General features: G+C 45.1%; 1 protein-coding gene across 1 annotated transcript in view; it reads left to right on the top strand.

Moving 5' to 3' along the window:
• The first annotated feature begins 722 nt into the window (after positions 1-722).
• SUCLG2 (succinate-CoA ligase GDP-forming subunit beta) overlaps positions 723-20988 on the top strand; it is a 449139-nt gene continuing 428873 nt past the window's right edge. Inside the window, exon 1 of the mRNA XM_069206576.1 lies at positions 723-879. Coding sequence (XP_069062677.1) covers positions 799-879 — 81 coding nt within the window. The 5' untranslated portion in view covers positions 723-798. The remainder of the gene's footprint in view (positions 880-20988) is intronic.

Genomic DNA, 20988 nt, shown 5'->3' with positions numbered 1-20988 from the left:
TTTTTAGTCCTGTCCAGAATTTGCCTCAATGCCAGGTGGCCACACACACACACACACATAGCAGAGATAGCCGAGGGAGGCCAGGGTACTCTGCTACAGGTGGTAGGCAGAGCCCACATGAAAGCTTAGCTCGAGGCTCCAATGGGACCTCAAGCTGAGCCACACTTGAGTCTAGCTCGAGCTTTCAGCATCTCGCCCACTTCTAACATGAATAATGTATATTTTGGAAGTTTTTATTGTAGTCAGCTGGCGATGGCAACGATTTAGTCCTATTTCTCTGTCTATGAATGGGCGTCCGGATTTTTTGCTCTAAAAATCTGGTCACGTTATCAAGAGAGGGTTCTGCTGGGGAAAGCCCCGTTCGAAACCTAAATAAAAATTGTGCTTCTATATGAACTATTTGAGACTTAATTTGTTAAGTGTTAATTGATATTTGTTGTAAATTGGGCGCATAACATGAGGTTGCAGCGCAAGCTCCCTCCTACATGGAACTGTAATTCTTTCACCCGTCTAATGCATTTCATTAACTGTAACCATTTATACTGAACAAAATTCCCTCATGGTAACACTAGAACATTTATAATAAAACAAACTGCAGTTAACGCAGCCTTACGCTAGCTGCTTCTGTGACAGCACAGCATTATAGAAAATTCTATCCTAGGACGTTAACGACAAGAAGTCGATACAGGAACAAACAGTCCGGCTCTCTAGCGCTCCGCCTCCAGTGCCAGGCACGTCTCGCACGCCACGTTCATTCTGCCTGTTCTGACATTTGGACTAGCTCACTTCCGGTTGAAGATGGCGGCATCCATGGCAGGACAGGCTGGAAAAGTTGCTCGTAACTTAGCAGCAAAGAGGTGTCTTTTGAGCAGTTGCCAGGTAAGCACAAGCTCCGTGTAAGTAGACTGGGCAAGCTCAGCTCCGATCGAGCCAAGAGAATGTCTTGGGTATTGCGAACACCAGAGCCAAGCTAGCATGTGTCCTTCAGAGTGCAGCTTGCATAGTGTACACGTTTGAAGTGTGTGTATGTGATTTGTAATTGTGTGGCGGCGTTACCTTCACCCTATAGATGTTTTGGGTCTATTTTATCCGATTCTGTGTTAACATAATTCCTCTATCAGTGAGTTCCTATTCTTAAAATGTATTAATTATAGCTGTGAGAGTACGAGTTTGTCACCCTTGATGGCCCTTTTGTTTTGACCAGGCTGCTCCGAGGAACGTATTTGATCCAGGACCTCCAGCGCGTGTGACCTCCAGTGTATGTGTGAAGCCAGCTGTCCGAATAATCTGTGTGATCCATTTACCTGTGTGTCCGAGTGTAACCCGAGACCCCCAGTATATATCTGAGGGATACCTGTATACGTGTGTGAGCCATCTGTCATAATGGATATGCGAATATGACCAGATAGTTAAAGTGGTTCAGAGAAGACTAAATGCCATTAGTTTCGAAGGTATGGATCTATAGCTGTTGCACTATTCTCATATTCAGCACTATACTTTACACCTAGTGTGTCTCACGTTTCCGTGTTCCTGCCTTCACACATCTCGTAAATGGTCTCTGGCGTAACCCTTTTCCCATGTTCCCAGAGAGATCCTGCCGCCTCATTGTGCTTGTGCGCCGTAGCTCTAATAAATGACGGGGCAGTGGTTTATTTCCTAATCCGTCAAACGTCGACGAAGGATGGTGTCGGGCTGGCAATGGGAAAAATGGCCCCGGAACTCATAAATTGAGGGTCCAAGTGTGACATCAGAAAGGGAGTACTGTCACGAGGGGTGGTGTCATGGAAAGGGAATACGACAGTCGGCGTATACATTTATTTTTAAAACAATTCTGCTGCAAAGAAATTCGTTGGCAGCAAAGACAGATCTGCTTGCTGCAAAGCACTTGGTGTAATATCTAGAGAAGAGATTTGTGTTTTATGGAGGTGGCTCAATGGGTTATGGCTTTTCTCAAAGAGGTCTTTTTGTTACTTGCGGTTCATAAGCTGCAATCCTTCAAATACAGCACAGTGTGCTACGAACGGCCATCACCAAGATGAATAAAAATTACTAGGCATCTTAATTTTACCTCGGTTTTTCATTAGTCTACGTTTTGCTAAAACTGTTCCTTTGGGTTCTAATAAAGTCTTATTAGTAAATGTAAACCCCAACCGCTGAGTTACTTTCTAAATCCTGAGTTTGTTTTTCTCCAGGCCATTTGTTCTTAACCTGTCATGCCCACATACATCGACGATATGTGGCTACTGCGCATTGTAACCCTCATTGCCTCGTATATCACTTCCTGTGCATTGATTTACACACTTTTCAGATTTATTGCCTATGTAAATTGTGTGATGTTATTAACACTGTCAGAAATTCAGTTAAAAAAAAAAATGAGTGCTAACTAAACCGTCATTAGTGTAATTACTCATGCAGATATGTACATCCCTCGTTCTTACAGCGCGTACTTAACTTACATACAGGGGTTGCACAGATTCAAAAACATGCCTACAAATCATAGTTTCTCTTAAAACTTGTTAAGTGATAACAAGTTGTGTGCTTTTGCCGCCCTTCTTAGGATTGGCATCATGGTGTTCGGCTTCAGATAGCTCTCAGCTAGAATGCTACTCGAACAATAGAAGGGCTAATGCCCCTTTAAACAAGGCCTTTCTTTTGTACTTAGCTGGAAGCGAAAGCGAGAACCTCTCCCTCCAGTTTGCTGCTTCACATGGAAGGCAGAAAATATGCACATGGTGCTCAGTGTGTCCAGGTGTCAAAAAAATTACACCACGACAAATTAAGAATATTTAAGTGGGGCAAGCCTAGATAAATGAGCTGGTGTCAATATTGCTCCCTCTCATTTCCTGCAGTGGATGAAGCGGTATGTTTGGCAAGGTTAGCAAGCGGAAATCAGGAGGAGTCGTTTTTTGGAGCTATGTGAAGGTTTGTTGAGAGGGGGACATCTGAAATCGCTTGATGTAATTTGGCCTACTGGTAGCATAAAGCTGATTCAGAGGAGGCAGATGCCCTCTCCACGAGTTGGTATATTTGAAATGGGTACATATCTTTTTATGGTCTGGCTTGACAACACAGTGGTTGCTAGACAATCATGTGAGAAACACTAGAGAGGGACTCTGCCCACATTTTGGGAGTTAGGAGTACATGTTTTGATTGGGCAGAAGTTGTGTGCTTCCACAAATAGTGCTTGTTCTCTACACAACTGTGATCATTTTGTTTATCCAGCTGCCTAAGCTTGAATCTTCAGGGGGCACACATGATTTTGAAATACCATTAGAGTGTCTTAGATAACTAGATAATTTATGTTGTTTTACTCTGGCAGCAGCAAAGATGGGAGGAGTTGTCATTAACCTACATGGATTTTGAGGTCTTGCCGGACAGTACAAGCATCACCTGACCTTTTTAACTTAAACCAACATTATTCTACAGTTCTTTACTTCCATACAAACATAAATCTATTCCAATGCTATTTACTTATGTTTTACATTACTCTTCAACATTCCATCAAAGACAGACCTGTTGGCATTGCCAATGCTTGTTTAGAAGCTGCTGCTTTTATGGGGCTATCTAATTATCTTAACTCTTCCCTCAATGGATATTCTGCCGGGGCTTTTGAGATTGTGCCATTATCACAATTGTCTCATTCTGGCAGAAAAGGCCACAGTGTTTTATACAAGTTGTTCTAGAGCAACTTGTCAAAAATTTATTGTGCGCGCTTTGTGGAGTCCTTGCTGTTGTAAACTGATCCTTTGTACTTCGACCTCTGTAATTTCTCCTGCCGTGGCACGAACACCCCCTTTCCAGTTTGAACCTGTTCATCACCAGTTAGGCAAGGCGTTGTTTGTCAGCAAAGTGACCTTTGTTCTTAACACAATTGTATAACGAAGACAGAGTTCTAGCTGTAAGCACACGTGATAACATATGCACAGCCCAACATTGTTATTACAGACACGTACATTTTAAGAACATGTTCTTATAGTTACACTAAAACATTAGGCACCGTTTTGTAGAAATTTTCAGTGTTCGTGCAAAAGAACACTTTATATGTTATTTTTCCAAAGCATTTAATGTGTATTACGATTGTTTTGGGGCATACAGTGTTCGTGTTGAATATGTTCCTGCATGCTGAGCTAGAAGGTCAAATTTCATTCCTAACCTTGAGGTATAGACATACCTCAAGGTTAGGAATGAACATTTTGCACCTTGTAATATGGGTAATAGTGGTAGTCTTTCCAGAGAAGCATATGTCTAAAGAGATTTACAACATATTCTCTGAATGGTAATTCAGAAGTTAATTATAAATCTTTAGTAGAGCATGGATAAAAAAAGAACTGTCCAGACCGCTACATAAGTCCATGATTTCAGTTCCTAGATCGGAAACCGCCAGCCATAGCACAGTAAGGATCCTATGTAATTAATTACATTTTACCCTTATTTTGCAATGGTTCCGATCCCCAAATGTTTTTTTTTACACAATATTACTCTTTATTACACGTCTTGCTTCACATTCCGGTACAAGTAACACCATTTCTAATTGTGTTTGTTTTATCAATTTGTAATTACCAAATTCGGTATAATAATCACAAACCGCACCCCTTCTGATTCTGACTAGCAGTCGGAAGTGTTTTACTGAATGAGTTACCAATCTTTCAGAGTTTTGGGGCATAGGTCCACTTTTCATGTTAAGACACGGTCTAGATTACCCATGGAAGGCCTCAGAACCAGTCCTATATTCCAGTGTTAACCTGGAAACAAATTGAATGCATTATCTTTCTTCTTTGTTTCCAATGTAATGTTATTTCAATATTCAATGATTTTTATGGCTCTACACCTACAAGCAACCCATTTTACTCCGCCACATCAAATGTAGAAACAACAAAGCTGCATCTCTTTCTTATATCTAACAGAAATATAATGACCGTATCTTTCTGTATGTAATTCATCTAGGAGGCTGGGAAAGAACTGTCACCGTTTTGATGAACGTTTACAAAACCTCCTCACGACTTAGAGAGACCCACACAGTGCAGCTTAAGGGTATCCTTGCCTACTTTATAAATGGGCTGGTGCTCAGCACTGGCAAACCAAAAACAGAAAACAAGTATTGGCAGAGCCAATACGTCTTGCCTTTTCAACCATATAAGTGTGTAGCCATGCAGCACATTATCCTGAATGCTGTGCTGCCAGGGATTGAAGAGCTATATAATTACTACACACCGTTTTTAACTTTTACTTTACCCGGGGTGTGAATTGATTTAAAAAAAAATATTTTCCAATAGCAGAGCTGCACCCCCAGGTTCAGAATGAGCAAGTACATTCTCACAGCCAGGTATATATGTGATGAAGGAGTAATTCTGGAAAGAAATAAGCATTGCACGTTAGGAATAATATGAAGGCACTGTAGATTCCTGTAAACCAGCCTACACTTGACTGATTGATATCCCCACCTAAACTCATATCAGCAATCCATGCATTTTACATGGAAACTGCAGGCTTCAGTCCCTTTAAACCAATTGTAGGCAGAGATCGATGTCAAAAGGGTCAGCATTGAGCAAGACGCAGGCTTCCAGAGAGTAGTAGTGGCAAACAGGACTTGGCAAAAGAAGGAACTGAAATAAATTGGGCTGAGGAGCGCTAAAGGATGATAAACAGCCTCAAGGGTAGAATGATCCCCACTGAGAAACGTGGAATAGGGAGAGGTGAGACAGTGCCCATGCACCTTGGATGAGGCAGAATGACATGAGTAGGTTGGTAGTAGAGGGTCACAGGACCCTGGTACAGATCTGTGACTAAATTTGCATGTAGAGTAGTCTGTCCATATTGTTCACACTAATGGATAACATGAAATACTCATTTGACAAAGCTTAGATATGTGAGCCATCCAGATAAATACTGTTGTATGTTTTGTTTCTTGTAGATACCACTCCAGTGGTTTTTGTTTTGTGTTGCTAAATGGTGATCCACCATATCAATTTAGGAGAACATTGGGCACGAGCACACATAAAGGAGTGTAAGACAGAACACAACAGAAAGTCTTAAAGTGAACAAGCAGATTCTGCATCCCTGACACAGCCAAACAAATGAACATAGTTTCAATCTTGATTTTGCTGGTTCCATGCCCTCTTGCGGCATTCAACCCAGCAACGCACTGGGGACTGAGGGAGGGATCCTAATGTTAAATTAGAGCATTATTGTCTATCTTCTCCTGCCAGATATTCTAACCTTGAGGCATTGCCACATAATATGGCTATTAAGCCCCTTGCACCACAACCTATCCCATCAGGAGTCAAAAGGCATGTACCTGATCGAGTTGTAGTACCATCTATACAACATTTCCAAGCCTGACTATTCAATCAATGTTAGTTGCTTCCTTTGAGATACACTGTATGCCATTGGGCCATTCCATATCACATAGTATGATGCCCACTCCCCCTCTCAGACAGCCTGAATGTTTTATTTAGGGGGTTGTTCCACTGAGGTTAAAATCTGGTACAGATCTACTGTCAAGTGTTCTTCTGTAGCTATTGTTTGTAATAGATTTTAAAAAAGAATCTGATAACTAGAGGTCTCTACCTCAATAGGGTGATGTAATGCCCAAAGGAACAGTTATGTGTAATGGAGTGATTCACCTGCTTCTTTGCTGAAGTCTACCTTGAGTTGCTCAAATTATTTTATTACACCTTCATTAAGTAGGCCGTCCAGTTTAATGTATATGTTGCTCTCCAAATGACAGAATGCTCCCCATTCCAACCATGGCTGAAAATCTTGAGTTTCCAAAGAGGGGGGCTAACGGGAGAACGGTGATTGGTCAAGCCCTTCCCGACTCTTAAGGCAAATCACATCCCAGGGCTTTTGCTATTGTGGTTAGGACTCCTGAGCTTTTCACTGTCCCTGCCCTATCCTCTTTTTTTTTCTCTTAGGGGTCCCTGCCTAATAAACAAGACACTGCTTCTGTTTGTATAATGAATTACAAGGCACATGCGCTACCAGCAGCACCTGGAAGAGGGGCAAAAAGCCAAGGGAGTGCTATCATTGTGATCAACACCTTGCAACTCATCCATATTAAACGTACTTTATGCCTCCTCTGTGAGTTTCTTGGAATTGATTCTTGTAGAAGTGAGGGGTTTGCAGCTAACTGTTCCTGATATATGGGTGTAAGGCAGACCCACAGTATTTTATATACATTTCTTTACACTGAAGTGGAAGGGCCCCTTTCAGTATGATAGGTGCACTTGGATGAACTTTGAGGACCAGGGCCTTTGATTTGGTTACATTAATTTGGTAACCCAACACTTGTTTAAGCTCATCTAATTCATCAAGCTGTTCTCAGGGGTGTGGAATATAATAAAATATCTACTTGTCCATGGGACAGGTTGCTTCATAAATCTTGTCCCGTAATAAAAAAAATGACTACTTCTTTTTGATGCCATGTAGTGCTGTGACAACTTTTGGCAGCAAACTCATTATTTAAGAGCTCTGATGATAGCCTCTCTGATTATGCCAGGGTTAATACTGTAGTAGGACTTGAATACTAACAATTTCCTTATTTGGCCACCTTTCGGCAGATGTTCATACTGGGGCTGGAGGAAGCAGTAGTTCCAGGTTTGGAATGCCTTTGAGTTTGTGCAAACCTACTAAACTTGCATGCTTTAAGGATTTTCACCAGCTCTCCTCTAAACGTTTCCATACTACGAAAGGTTGGAAATTTATTCCTGCCAAGGGCATACATAGAAGTTCTTCCAAGGTTGGGAAAAAAGCGGTTGAAGGGAAAATGAACTTGAAAACGCTCAATACATTTTGAATGAGCAAATATACACATGCATATCTGCTTGTGCTAAAATATAGTTTACAAATATTTTTGAGGAGTGCTATTTTCTGGTCTACTTCTGTAAAAGCTTGTGAATACATGAAAGCCATAATTCTGCACTAATGGGTGCACTTTTGTGACTTTCTCTGAGAATTGGGCACCTAATTAGCTCCGGTGTTAACCAAGACCTTTTGCTTTTATTAAAATTCTATTTCTCTCGCTATCCATTCATCGGCTGGATTTACTGTGAGTGATAGCATTCTATTCTTCCACAGGGAGCCTATTGGCACACAACGTGGTTTTGTTCAGTGCTCCTGGGGCAATGTGTGCTTTTTGAAACCAAAAATTATTAAATTTTTCGCCAGAGTTTGTTACCATGGTGAGTGCCTGGCAGCCCCCACAACAGTAATGTTGTACCAAAGCAATGTCAAAACAAGACATGCATTGACAAAACCAAAAGCCTGACCACCAATGTTGAAACAATGCTTAAAAGAAATATTACCTAAACTTTCACAGTAATTTAGCGAAACGTTTCTTTTCCTACTTGCATTTTTTTTTTTAACGTTTTATTTTGTAAGCAAATAATCATCAATGTTGCTTACAAGCTTCTGCAAACACCTGCATCAAATCAAAAAGCATTCTGTGGGCATCATACATAGCCTCATATTGTAAAAGTTTTCATATATGTGCGTTCACATTTTTTATACTGTAACCTCTCCATTACACTAACAGAGTGTACCGGATAAGAAATGCAGCATTAATTTAGTATTTTTGATGACTCCGCACCTGCTAAAAAACTGTTTTATCGGTTGTAGCAGGATACATTGAGACTTTTTGCCAAAATCTTCGTACAGATCTCGGCATCAGCTGTCAATAATGAGACTGACCTGTAGGCTCACAGCCCTCCCATTCCTTCCCAGTTTTAGGTTTACCAAAATCTTCACTTCCACCTTTAAGGGAAGAAACTCCATCCTGAGCAGCAAAGAGTTGAGCAAACTAGTTAGCAGTTCTAAATATTGGGGGTCAGAAGATTTTATAGAGAAGTGAGTTAATACAATTCCTGATGCTTTGAAAGTTTTAAGGCCCCATAAATGCCTGTATTAACTACTTCTGTTGTGATGGGCTGACCTAAGTTTTCTGCTAGGTCCACCTATCAAGTTGTGTTGCCTTGATTTGAATCTGGGTCTGTAGTTCTGCATCGTACAACTTTTCACAGAACCAGTGGAACCTCTCTACCTTCTGTGTCCCATAGTAGCATGTTACCGCTTTCATCCATAATAGCACCAAGAGAGAACTGTGTACTTTCGTCCTTTAAACTAATGCAAGTATTTTTCCAGTGTTATTCCCCCTTCATATAACCTTTGCTTGATTTAGTTGAGGGAGTTTGCTGCCATCTTAAGGCCTAGCATCCTAAATTGACCTTTTAAGCTTCATGCTTTGCAACATAATTGCTGTGATTGCGTTTTGTATTTCACTCGGGTAACCCTCGTATTTTGCCCTCAGGTCCTCTCTAATCCTTTCCAGTTATGTGTCGTCAGCTGTTAAACCACCCTTTGCCATTTTCTTTAGTGCACCCCGTACCATACTGAATCAATGAATTGTAGATTTTGTTCACCTATTCAATTACTAGAGCCTTCGCTAATATTTTATATAGAAGTGTACCATTAAGCCTCTGTGTATTCTTTCTGTCCTCCCCTTACCCACATTAATAGTGGTAAGCTGCTGGCCCTTGATCTGATAGGGACATTACTCCATGTTCTGCCAATGTCAATCTGTTTATGAGTATATGATCTGCAACTACCAAGTCAAGATGTGTATATGCTTGATGTGCTGCAGATTAAAGTGTGTAATCTACTTGGCTGGGATTCCGCATCCTCTTTCTCAGACCCACTTCGGACATCCACCATCGACCATCCAGCTTTGATCCTGAAAACTTGTATGGGCTTCACTGGGACAATCGCACAGTGGTTCACATTCTGCCTCTTCAACTGGCAGCAGCTCATTCAGATACAAGCTGCCAGTTTCCAGACTTGCTTCGGCATCTGAGCAGCTTCCCAGGGCTCCGACCTGTCACCCATTATTTTCTATCTTTGTATGGATCCCTTGTTAGCCATCCTTGCAAACAGTAACATTATGATCCACCAATATGCTGACAACACACATCTCTATCGCCAAATCTCCTTAACCAGTGGCATACCTCGACTTAAAGGCTGCCTCGAATGCATCCTAACCTGTATATCCACAGACTACCTGATGGCAACTCCCACGAAAACTTAATTCCTCTTGTTTGTTAGCAACGTCAAACATTTTCTGATTTGTTCATGACTCTACAACTTAAACGCTACAGGTTTCACTCTGCATCTTTCAGAAAAGGCAAAATTACTCAGCCATTCATGATTCGAGCCTCTCACTCAAACCATTGCCAGGAAGACCAAAACAGCCTACTTGCAACTTTCTAATCTGAGAAAAGTGAAACATTTCACATAGGAGAAGACTTCCAAGTGAAATTTCAAGCTGTATCCTCTCCCACTTAAGTAAGGGTGGCGTCCTGTGCAACGGCATTCCAGAGACCATCTTCGTTTCCTTAAAGGCATCCTTCCCACAGAAGCATGGCTTTTCAATGGGATGATGAAATTTAGCCACCTCAAGTTCATTACATTATCTCTCCTTGGAAGCCTAGACTATCTTCAGGAGCAGCTGAATCATTTACAAGGTCATCTACTCCAAGGCAAATGGTTACTTAGCTAACTATGTGGGGAGGTCAGACCAAACAAAGAGCTCAGACATCACCACATTAGACACAGAACACCTTAGAAAGGAGAAAAGATGCCTTGTCAGTCTTTACCTTCATGAGCCAAAACAGCTATCTGTCATGTCTTGTAACAGGTGCCCGAACCAACTCCCGTCCACCAGTGCGATGATGAGTCTTTTGGCGCAAACAAGATAAAGGCACTATGCCACTGGAATGTTGAATGTTTTCATCTGATATTGTAGTGAATCGTGTATATGTCATTTACTCTTTCACATTAACATTCATAAAAAATGCATATAAATGGAAAGAAACGGGGTATTTTTGGGTTGATGTAAGAGTAGAGACTTCCATAAGTCTTATTTTGTTCAACGTAGAAAAGCTGTCACTCGGGAAAGACTGCAGAATATTAGAGAAAAGCTCCTTCCGATGAGACCAGTTGTGTGACAGATGACATCTCTTGTATGCCTTTTCTCCTATCCCTATTCCCTCCTTCCCCCTCCTTGCTGTCAGTGGCCAGCACAGTCTTGGATATGTTTGGCACTGTTGATTGGGAATGAGACTGGTCGGTTTCGCAGCCTTTCCTCAGCATTACAGAGCTACACATTAGTGGTGGCTTGAATCTCACATATTCATTCTTAAATAAGAACAGCTGCAACCCTCCTACAGTTCAGGAAGAAACTGAAAACACACCTCTTCACCTCTCCAAAGAACACTAACTTAGATAGGTTGACTTGTCACTCATTGCACTAGCTCTGCCTCCCTCCTCTATCCTGCCTCCTGTGCATCCCCACTGGTGTTTGCCTCTTGTACAGCTCTACTTTTCTATCCAGCTAGGTTTGCGCTTTAGAGAGACCAAAACATACATACATACTCAACACCCACAAAGCTGATGTGCTGATATGTCTCTGTGCTATCCTGTTCTTACGTTCATCCTTCTTTTCACTGAAACTTTATTGCATAGTTGATTAAAACTGTTGCAATCATCCGGTTTCGATCACCAGGATCCAGTCTGCCCTTATCACTAGGGGGCCGTGGCCAGCTTGACTAGCCTAGTTTTGAGGAAGAATTTAGGTGCGTTAACTAAGGACAGTGAAATCTTCCTCCTTTGGAAATTACCTTTAATCAGAATCCACCTGCCTTTGCAATCTGTGTGGTAAGGAAATAGTGAAAAACCTGCCTGAACTGCAAATAATATAAGTACTCCTGCTGTTTTAGGATTGATTGAGACAAGCAAGTGCATGGGAAGGGAGGGAATAAAAACAGAGTCCTTATTGTACATTTACTATTAAGTATGTTTCTTGTAGAAAGCAGATGCTGCTTCACAGTAGTTTTTTTAGCAGGCAAAAGCTCTTGTTACAAGAGGGCTGATGAATTTTATTTGCGCACGGATCACAGATATGAATATTGTGTTTTTTAAGGCACGTGGTAATTACCAGGTTCAATAACGTGTGCACCCCCATTACATTTTGACAGGTCAAACCTAACAGAATATAAGTTGGTGAAAATGATGCCTGGTAAGTACCAGGACGTGCAGATGGTGGTGCTTAATGTGCCCCATTTTGAGAGCAAAAATGGGGCACGGTAAGCAATACTGCGATTAAATATCACACTGGTAAACTTCTCATTGGTGTGCGATTTCATCTGGTAAGATATTTGTTCCATCCAATACTGAGCCAATCATAATGGCAGCCTAAGGGCCATCATAATCTTCACCATGGTATTAAGCCCTTGTGGTTTAAAGAAAATTACTCTCAATAATCTAGTCATCAAAACTCCCTCGAAATTGCTCTACTTTCCATTCAAACTCTTCCGACCTTCAGTTTAAAGTTGTATTCTAGTGTAAAGTATGTCTCCCCTCCCGAACAATCAGAAATAACCCCCTGGCTTGTATTTCTATACTAACTAAGACATTTGTTACAATGGGAAAATAAAATGACCCTTTTCCCGCCTCTGGTAGATAGACATCCTGGAGTTGTCCGGAATTAACTTATAGTGCCCTATTCATTTCCTTAAAGTACTGTCAAGAAACTATTAAGATTCCAGCGGGCAGTCACCACTGTCTTTCCTCAACTCCACAGCCCCCCCTTTCCGCTGCCTACACGATCATTGTGGGCCACTCAACATAAGACCTAAGTGTCCTCAATCACTGTCTGCTGTGGCAAGGGGATTACTGCAGCATCGTAGCCTGCTGTATGGCTGCTTCTTCTTTGCTAGATCTTGTTGGGGTTGAACGTTTTTTTTTGTATTCTCTGCCAATAGCTCCCCATTTGATTGAGACAGAGAGTTGCCTGTGCCATTATTCCTCCTAGTTTAAGTGGGGGAGGCGTCCAGGACAACCAATACTTCTTTAGCTACCCTCAAGGATTTAGGCTAATAAAGTTCATTCCTCCACTCTAGAATAATACTGAAAGGTTGTCCCCCTCCTGTGAGTCATGTTGTGGGCCCTCAGAACCATCTGCGTTTCTGGAGTGTTAAGGCAGAATTAACTTGGAGACAACCTTGGCCCCTTCAAGTCTCAAGTTCTCCTGGTTCCTGGCTGCTATCATGATTCTTGAGCTAGAAACTGTGTAACCTCGTCAGAATGTCTGGCGTGCAACCTCTAGTTAGACCCAGGGCTGTTGTTCTAAGGGCCCTGTCCTGAAGGAATGTTTAGTACCTTGGACTATATGTCTATAGGACATGCCCATAAATGACCACTTTAGTGAAAAGGACATGACGTTTCACACAGACATTTAATTGAACACAACTACTTCTTATTTTTTGTCATTTTTCTGATAACTATAATGCAGGCTCTATCAGTGGTTTATTAGAGTAAATATTACAGCCCTCTACTTAAGGACTATAATCGTTTTGCCTGAATTACACACTTACATTTGGTCATGTTCGAGGTTGAGGTGTGGGTGAAACAACGGAAACTGCGCTTTCTGATATATTTGTAGTTCTTGTCATTGAGCTTTCATGTTTCATTACAAGGCCCATACAATGCTCAGAATTTCACCAAACGTGAGGAGACTTATGTTTTGCATATATTATCTCTTTCTAGAACAACAAGGACATTGCATTGGTATACTCACATGGAGTTACCATAAGAGAGGAGTGGTGCTGAGGAAAGACAACAGCACAGATTTAGGGTATTAAATAGGGCTGAAACATTTCTTCCCCCAACCCTATCCTTGAGACCTCCATTGCTATCCACGGGGTTGAGCCCACATTGGTAGACCTCTGCCTTTGTGAAGAGGGGCCCAGTGATGAAGCATGCCACCTCTGAATGAGTAGGGGCTCTTGTTCTTTAAATCAAATATTTTCACTTCATTCCTTGTGTTGTCAAGGTTCCAGTCTAGATATCACCAGAGCTACAGGCACCCCCTAGGACTCCTATCATGTGCCCCCCATGGATACATTGTCCTTTGTGGGTCCTCATTCTTTTGGCCTGGCAGTCCCCTGTGGCACTGCTATCTCTGTGTCACTGGCCTTTGCATAGAACCCTGATACTGAAGGTATCACGCCATTCCCATTCATGACCTCAACATACTTTAGCCTCCAGTCGCCTTCTTGTTTTGTCGTTGCTGAATGCTCTTTTGGCCTCAATATTCCTCTCTAGCTTCTGTCAGTAAACCTGTTGCTGCTGTTGCCCACTTCACCCCCCTGACACCTGCTGGGCAAGTTGGGGACCAGGTTCATCCCGCAGACCTGTGATTCTTTATTTGGGCTTATGGGGCCAGCCACCACTCTTTTTCTCTTCCTACTCCTCCCGAAGATCGTGGCTCTACCGGCTGCTAAGGCCATTCAGCAATGTCTTGGTGAGAGTGTAGAGGGGTCTGACTACTGCCCTTCAGCTCGCGGCTGAGGTAGGCAGTTTCTTTTTTTAAAAATTTGGGGTACTTTTTAACAAAACGTCATTATGGGTGTGAGAGTCACCCGCGTGCCAATTGATACAGTGGTTCTAAGTTAATATACACATTGTGCTCTCGGGCTGTTTGCTTCTGCAGGTACCCATACACACGCACCAGGCGCACACTGACCGTGGTCGGTCCCCAGAAGAAGTACATCTAGACGAGACCTCTGAATGTGAGCTGGCAAGCAGCTATAGTGTGCCCAACATTTCTCCCTCATGTAAGCATGCAGCATCATGGCATAGACTCTTTCGGTGTGGTCAACAGCATGCTTACATATTGTTTTGATTGGAGGGCCAGACAGCGATGTTCTAAACCATGCTATGCTCCAGTTCTGTACACATCCATGTTGACATCAAGGCAACAGAAAGTTGTGTAACTGCATCTTTATGGCCAGGGGAGGTGCTGAAGCTCGGCAGGAACGTTGATTGCTTTCAGAAGTCTCACAGATCTCTATCAGCCCTTGAAAATCGCTGAAGAGTTACAGACGAGATTTATTTTAGTAAACTTGATGTCTAGGCCAGTGGTTCCCAACCTTTTGACTTCTGTGGACCCCCACTTTATTGTTACAGGAACCCCCACTCAATCATTATAGGAATCCAGGGACTCCTGTCCAGAGTCATTACTTAAAGCTGGGGACATAATCTGTTAGGATTATTTAATTTTCTAAGCAATCGCAGATCCTCTGAGGAGGCTTTGCGGCCCCCCTGGGGTCCCTGGATTACAGGTTGGTAAACACTGGTCTAGGCAAGGATAATTTATGTAATCGATTCACTCCCTGTTTACATTTCACGTTTTAAGATGTTGCCTTAACTTTGCTTTTTCAGTGTGTGGTATTTCTGTAGTTTTTTCATGCAACAATACGACTCTTGTTTCGTGCATACTGTGAACAGTTGCCTCGAGGTGATATCAGGACGTAGGTGGATGTTTATGAGGGGCTCTATTGAGCACTCTGGTGTTGAGGCTGAAGACAGCTTCTTAGTGCGCCATAGAGTTGGTTATAAATGTGTTCAGAGTATATGACCGTCCAATCCTTGGCCCTTCTGCAGAGTGCACAGACCGATAGTCACATGTTCTAATTGTATTTACTATTCTAAGAAAGTGTGGGTAGAGAAGGTATACACAGCTGATTAAATATTCACTGTGCTAAGTTTATTGGAGTGGAGAGAGATTAATCAAGGAAGTACGTCGAGAAGACCAGAGTGAAAAGACAGTGATGAAGAGGAAGAAAATGAGCCATCGGAGCTATGACGATGGTGCGTATAAGAACGAATTAGGCAGAGAAAAGGCATACATGCTCAACACAGTGAGAGATTCCAGAGAAAACTAGTGGGAAGGGAAGTACAGGAATGGTTGAGAAACTGCAAAAATCACTACTACTTCCACAGACCTTTGTAATGCGTCCATTGCTTCCGGTAATAGCATTACTCCTAGTCTTACTCCCTCGCTTTCCTTTCCTACCAATGAGAGGCTCCCTGCACCTCCACCACCTCCTGTACAGAAACAAGCCCAAACAGCAACTCAGGCGGACCGTACCGGGAGGGAACGGAAAGGAAGGCGAGGGAGTAGGACTAGGAGTAATGCCATTACCGGAAGCAATGGACGCATTACCTCCCGTCCCTCCCTCGCCTTCCCTTCTTACCAATGAGACATAGCAAGAGAAAAACAGGAGACGGACACTGAGTTGCAGCAAGTTTAATTACAACCAGAAAGGACACCGGACAACAACCCCCCTATTACATCATAGAGGACAAGACACGGTGACCCAATACCGACTCCAAACCCCCCCAAGTCCGCCAGCCTGTAATGGCGAACAAAAGTAGAAGTAGAGGCCCAAGTAGCGGCCCTGCAAATTTCCACCACAGAAGCGCCCTGCAGCTCAGCCACTGTAGCAGCCATACCCCTGGTAGAACGGCCCTGTATCCCCTGAAGCGGCACAACCCCTTGTTAAGAATAAGCCATCAAAATTAGAGAGTGGACCCAACGACTCAAGGAAGCAGTGGACCAAAATTCCGAGCTGGACCAAAATTAACAAACAGGGAATAACCCTTCTGGAAAGGAGAAACCACCCGTAGATATTCCAACAGAGCCCTACGTACATCCAAAGAATGCAACCGAACCTCCTCCGCCGAGGAAGGATCGGGACAAAAAGCAGGCAGGATAACCTCCAGCCGAGCATGGAAAGCCGAATTCACTTTGGGAACAAACGAGGGAACCGGTACCAGCACAACCCGATCAGGAAAAACCTTACAAAAAGGAAAAGAGCAGGCCAAAGCCCCCAACTCCTCCAAACGGCGGGCTGAAGTAATGGAAGGAAAGGCCCGCACCGGACGAGGAAACCAGTTAAGAAGGCCCTGAAAAAATTGAGCCATCAAATGACCCTCATCAGACAGATTATGCCACGGACCCCTAAAAGCCTGAATTCGTGCCCACTGCACACGCAGTGAAGCCACAGACAAACCCAACTGGGCCCCATCTTGCAGAAACTGCATTACCTCAAACAGAGAAGCTGCCCTAGGATCCAACCTATGCCGCAAACACCAGGTAGAAAAAACTTTCCACTGCCGACCATAAGACAGCAACGTGGAATGACGCCGTGAAGCCAGCAAAGTTGAACTCAAAGAGACCGGAACTCCTAAGCTCGTCAATCCCCTCTGTTCAACTTCCAAGCCGTCAAGTGCAACGACCCCAGAGGGAGGCAAGGAAACTCCAGAGGTGAGGGACAGAGAGGGAGAGTCCACATGTGACCGGATGCCATCAACCGAAGCAACGGAAACCAATTAGCCCGTGGCCAATGGGGCGCGATCAAGAGAACCCTGGCCTTCAGAAGACGTACCCTCACCTGAAACGCACAGAGCAACTGGAAGGGCGGGAATGCATACAGAAGATCCTGAGGTCAAGGACACGACATCCCATCCACTGCCCAAGCCTGATGACCATGAAACCGGGAGCAAAAGCGTCTCACTTTCGCATTCTCTGGGGAGGCAAACACATCCAACACCGGAAGACCCCACAGGTGAACCAGGCGACGGAACAGAGACAACTGGAGGTAAAAAAGCTGAGACAAATGAATGACCCGGCTCAGAAGATCCGCCCGAACATTGACCACCCCTGAATGTATGTGGCTCGCAGAGACAGAACCCACTCCTGAGCCCAAACAAAAATGTCCCTCGCAATGCGGAACAGCGACCGTGACCTGGTCCCTCCCTGCCTGTTCATGTAAGACTTGGTCACCGAGTTGTCTGTCCGAATAAGAACATCCAATCCCTTCAGGGATTCCTGAAAATGAACCAGAGCAAGAAGAACCGCCTTCAGCTCCCGCCAATTCAAGGAGCGTTTGGCCTCCAGAGGCGACCAAAACCCCTGGACCTGAGCCGACCCAAGCCAAGCCCCCCAACCGGAGAGGCTGGCATCGGTCGTCACTACCACCGGGTGAGGAGGAGACAGACACCCCCAATCGAAGATGAGTCAGCACCAGCCACCAACCCAACTCCCTGAGAGCAAACCCCGACACAGGAATCCTTGTCCAAAGAGAACCCGACACCGGAGACCAACGAACGAGAAACCAGTTCATCAGGCAAAGAAGATGAAGCCTTACCCAAGGTACCAGAAAAACCACAGTCACCAACCCTTGAAGAGACATAAATCAGGGCCCGAGAAAAACCAGATCCTGGGAAAGGGACCAAATCTGACTTCCCCCAGTTGACCAAAAAAACGTGATTTTGCTGGACCAACAGTCCCCGGGCCACATGACTCCTTAACAGAACCTGAGTGGGAGCCTGAATCAGAATATCGTCCAAATAAGGATGGACAAACACCCCCTCGGAATGTAGAAGAGCTACCAGAGGGGCCAGCACCTTGGGGAAAATCCGTGGAGAGGACTTGAGGCCAAACGGCAGAACACAAAACTGAAAATGGTCCTGGCCCACAGCAAAGCTTAGGAACCTTTGAAAAGACATAGCCACTGGAACATGCAGGTAAGCATCCTGCAGATCCAAAGACCCCAGGAAATCCCCTGGACCGACCAGAGGAAAAATTGACTGAATAGAAAGCATACGAAAATGCACAGTCTTGATCCGGGAATTCACACCCTTGAGATTGAGGACAGGACGAAAGCCCCCTGACACCTTTGGAACCAGGAACAAGATGGAATAAGTGCCCAGACCTCTCCCCCCCACAGGAACATGGGATATGGCCCTCTTGATGAGCAAGTCCCGGACCCCCTCCAACAATGCCCGCCTCTGGGCACTGTTCGCAGGCAGTGGAGTAGGACGAACCCCTGTATCTGGAGGAACCACGTCGAAGTCTATGGCGTAGCCATTGTTCACAATGTCCAGCCCTCAGCAATTGTTGACATCCTCCTGCCAAACGTGAAGAAAGTGCCTCAACCGGCCCCCAACCGGCCTGCTGCCAGGCCCACAGTGATTGTCAGGAACCCTTCTTGAGGCCTCCCCGACCCGAAGGAGCAGACTTTTTAGGAGACAAACAGGGCAAACGGGACATGTCAGACAGCAACCTGGCCTGTTGTTCCATAACCGCCTGCAGCTCCGAACACTCCGAACCCTCCTGAACAGCCACCGCCAGTTTGTCAAAATCCTGCACCAAGGATTGGCAAGAATAAGCAGAAAAAATATCAGCTCTGAGGGCCAAATTTTCCGCCACAAAAGCCCTCTTCAGACCCGAATCCACCTGTCAGTGGCATCAGCAGGAACGCAGTCTTCCGGATTGACTGCCGTCTTGCCAATCAAAGTTGCTAAAATGGAATCAAGCTTAACGGAAGGGGGCAACACCCACTCCCCCTCCAGTAAGTACAGATTCTGAAGGAAGCGCGGAACCTGAGACTTGTCCACATCCTTCCACTCCTTGAACACCATGGGGGTCATTAGCGGTAACCGCCGTGTGGCCACCAATGCGGCCGCACTCCCGCGGCCCCCATTACGACATTCCCGCTGGGCCGGCGGGCGCAAACCAAGTTTGCGCCCGCCGGCCCAGCCGGGATGAGGCCGCAACATAGGAGCCGGCTCCTAATGGAGCCGGCGGTGTTGCGGGCGTGCGACGGGTGCAGTAGCACCCGTCGTGCTTTTCACTGTCTGCTATGCAGACAGTGAAAAGCTGGCCGGGGCCCTGTTAGGGGGCCCCTGCACTGCCCATGCCAGCGGAATGGGCAGTACAGGGGCCCCCAGGACACCCCTTACCGCCAGCCTCTTCCTGGCGGTGCAAACCGCCAGAAACAGGCTGGCGGTAGGGGTGTCATAATCCCCAGGGCAGCGCTGCCCTGGCGGATTATCACCGCCGGGGCTAAAACGGCGGGAAACCGCCGGCCCCGGCGGTGCGACCGCGGCGCTACCGCTGCGGTCATAATAAGGGCCTCCGTACCGCCAGCCTGTTGGCGGTACGGACGCTACATTACCCCTGGCGGTCGTAATGACCCCCCCATATCCTTAACAGGGCCCTGGAAAGGCATGGCAAATCGCGAAGGCGTTTGATACTGAGGGAACAAGTGGGAATCAGTCCCTGAAGGTTGAAAAACAGGAAACCCTAAATTGTCCCGAACATGTGTCAGAACCTCCCACATCTCCTCTCTGGAGACATACTTCCCACCAGAAGAAGTAGAAGGGGCGTTATCATCCGATGAAGAGGACCCCTCCGCAGCCCCCGAAGGACGGGAGGCAGGAGAACGTCCAGGTCTAGGCGCTACAGCCTGAAGAGCACGAGACACAGCCACCTCAATCATTTCCTGAACCTCCTCCCTGGACATGAGAGGCGCAGGAACCCCTAGCGCAACCTGGTGTCCACCAGGAGGGGGAAGGGGAACCGCAACATCCTCCCCCGAAGAAGAAGAAGAGACAATCCTGCGCCGCTTGGAAGGAACCTGCCTCGACATAATTCCAACAAGAAATGTACCCAAGAGGCCAACAGCATCCAGTAAAATAAAGGAGAAGCCCCCCCCCCCATCCAACACCAGCAAATGAGAAAAGCGCATTAACTAACCCAAAATAATAAAACAACGCGGGCAGAAACGCCCGTCCTCCCGCTAATATGCAAATGTCCACAACCGGCACATCAGCCCAGCATACGTGAGGCTAAGATCCGGAAGCACAGCCCCAGCCACCACAGAGCCGACCGACTCCATCAGGCGACTCCAAAGTCGCGTCTCCAAGGCAGCACCACTGGGAAACTCACCGCGAGGAGCACGCGCTCGCCGAGAGTCAACACAAGGCCACCCCAGGCCCCGCCGTGGAGGAGAAGGAAAAGGTAAGTCTAGCGGGCTAGACAAAAAGAACACGAGGTGGTGGGGTTTAGGGGGAGGCATGGAGCCTCTCATTGGTAGAAAGGAAGGCGAGGGATTGACGGGAAGTAATCTTTACTTTTGCACTCTCAAATTTTCAGAATATAAATATATTTAGTTCTAATTGTGTGCAAATATATCACTGTTGGTGCTCATTCATACGTATGCCCTGCTTTACAGGCATGTTCACGCAAACTCCCCACCACCGCACACATTTTTGCGTGCTTCCCTTTCATAACGGTGTAATTCTGAA

Source organism: Pleurodeles waltl, chromosome 9 (assembly GCF_031143425.1).
Source record: "Pleurodeles waltl isolate 20211129_DDA chromosome 9, aPleWal1.hap1.20221129, whole genome shotgun sequence".
Classification (NCBI taxonomy): Eukaryota; Metazoa; Chordata; class Amphibia; order Caudata; family Salamandridae; genus Pleurodeles; species Pleurodeles waltl.
Note: the sequence above shows the minus strand (reverse complement) of the source record. Positions and strands in the feature narration are given on the sequence as shown.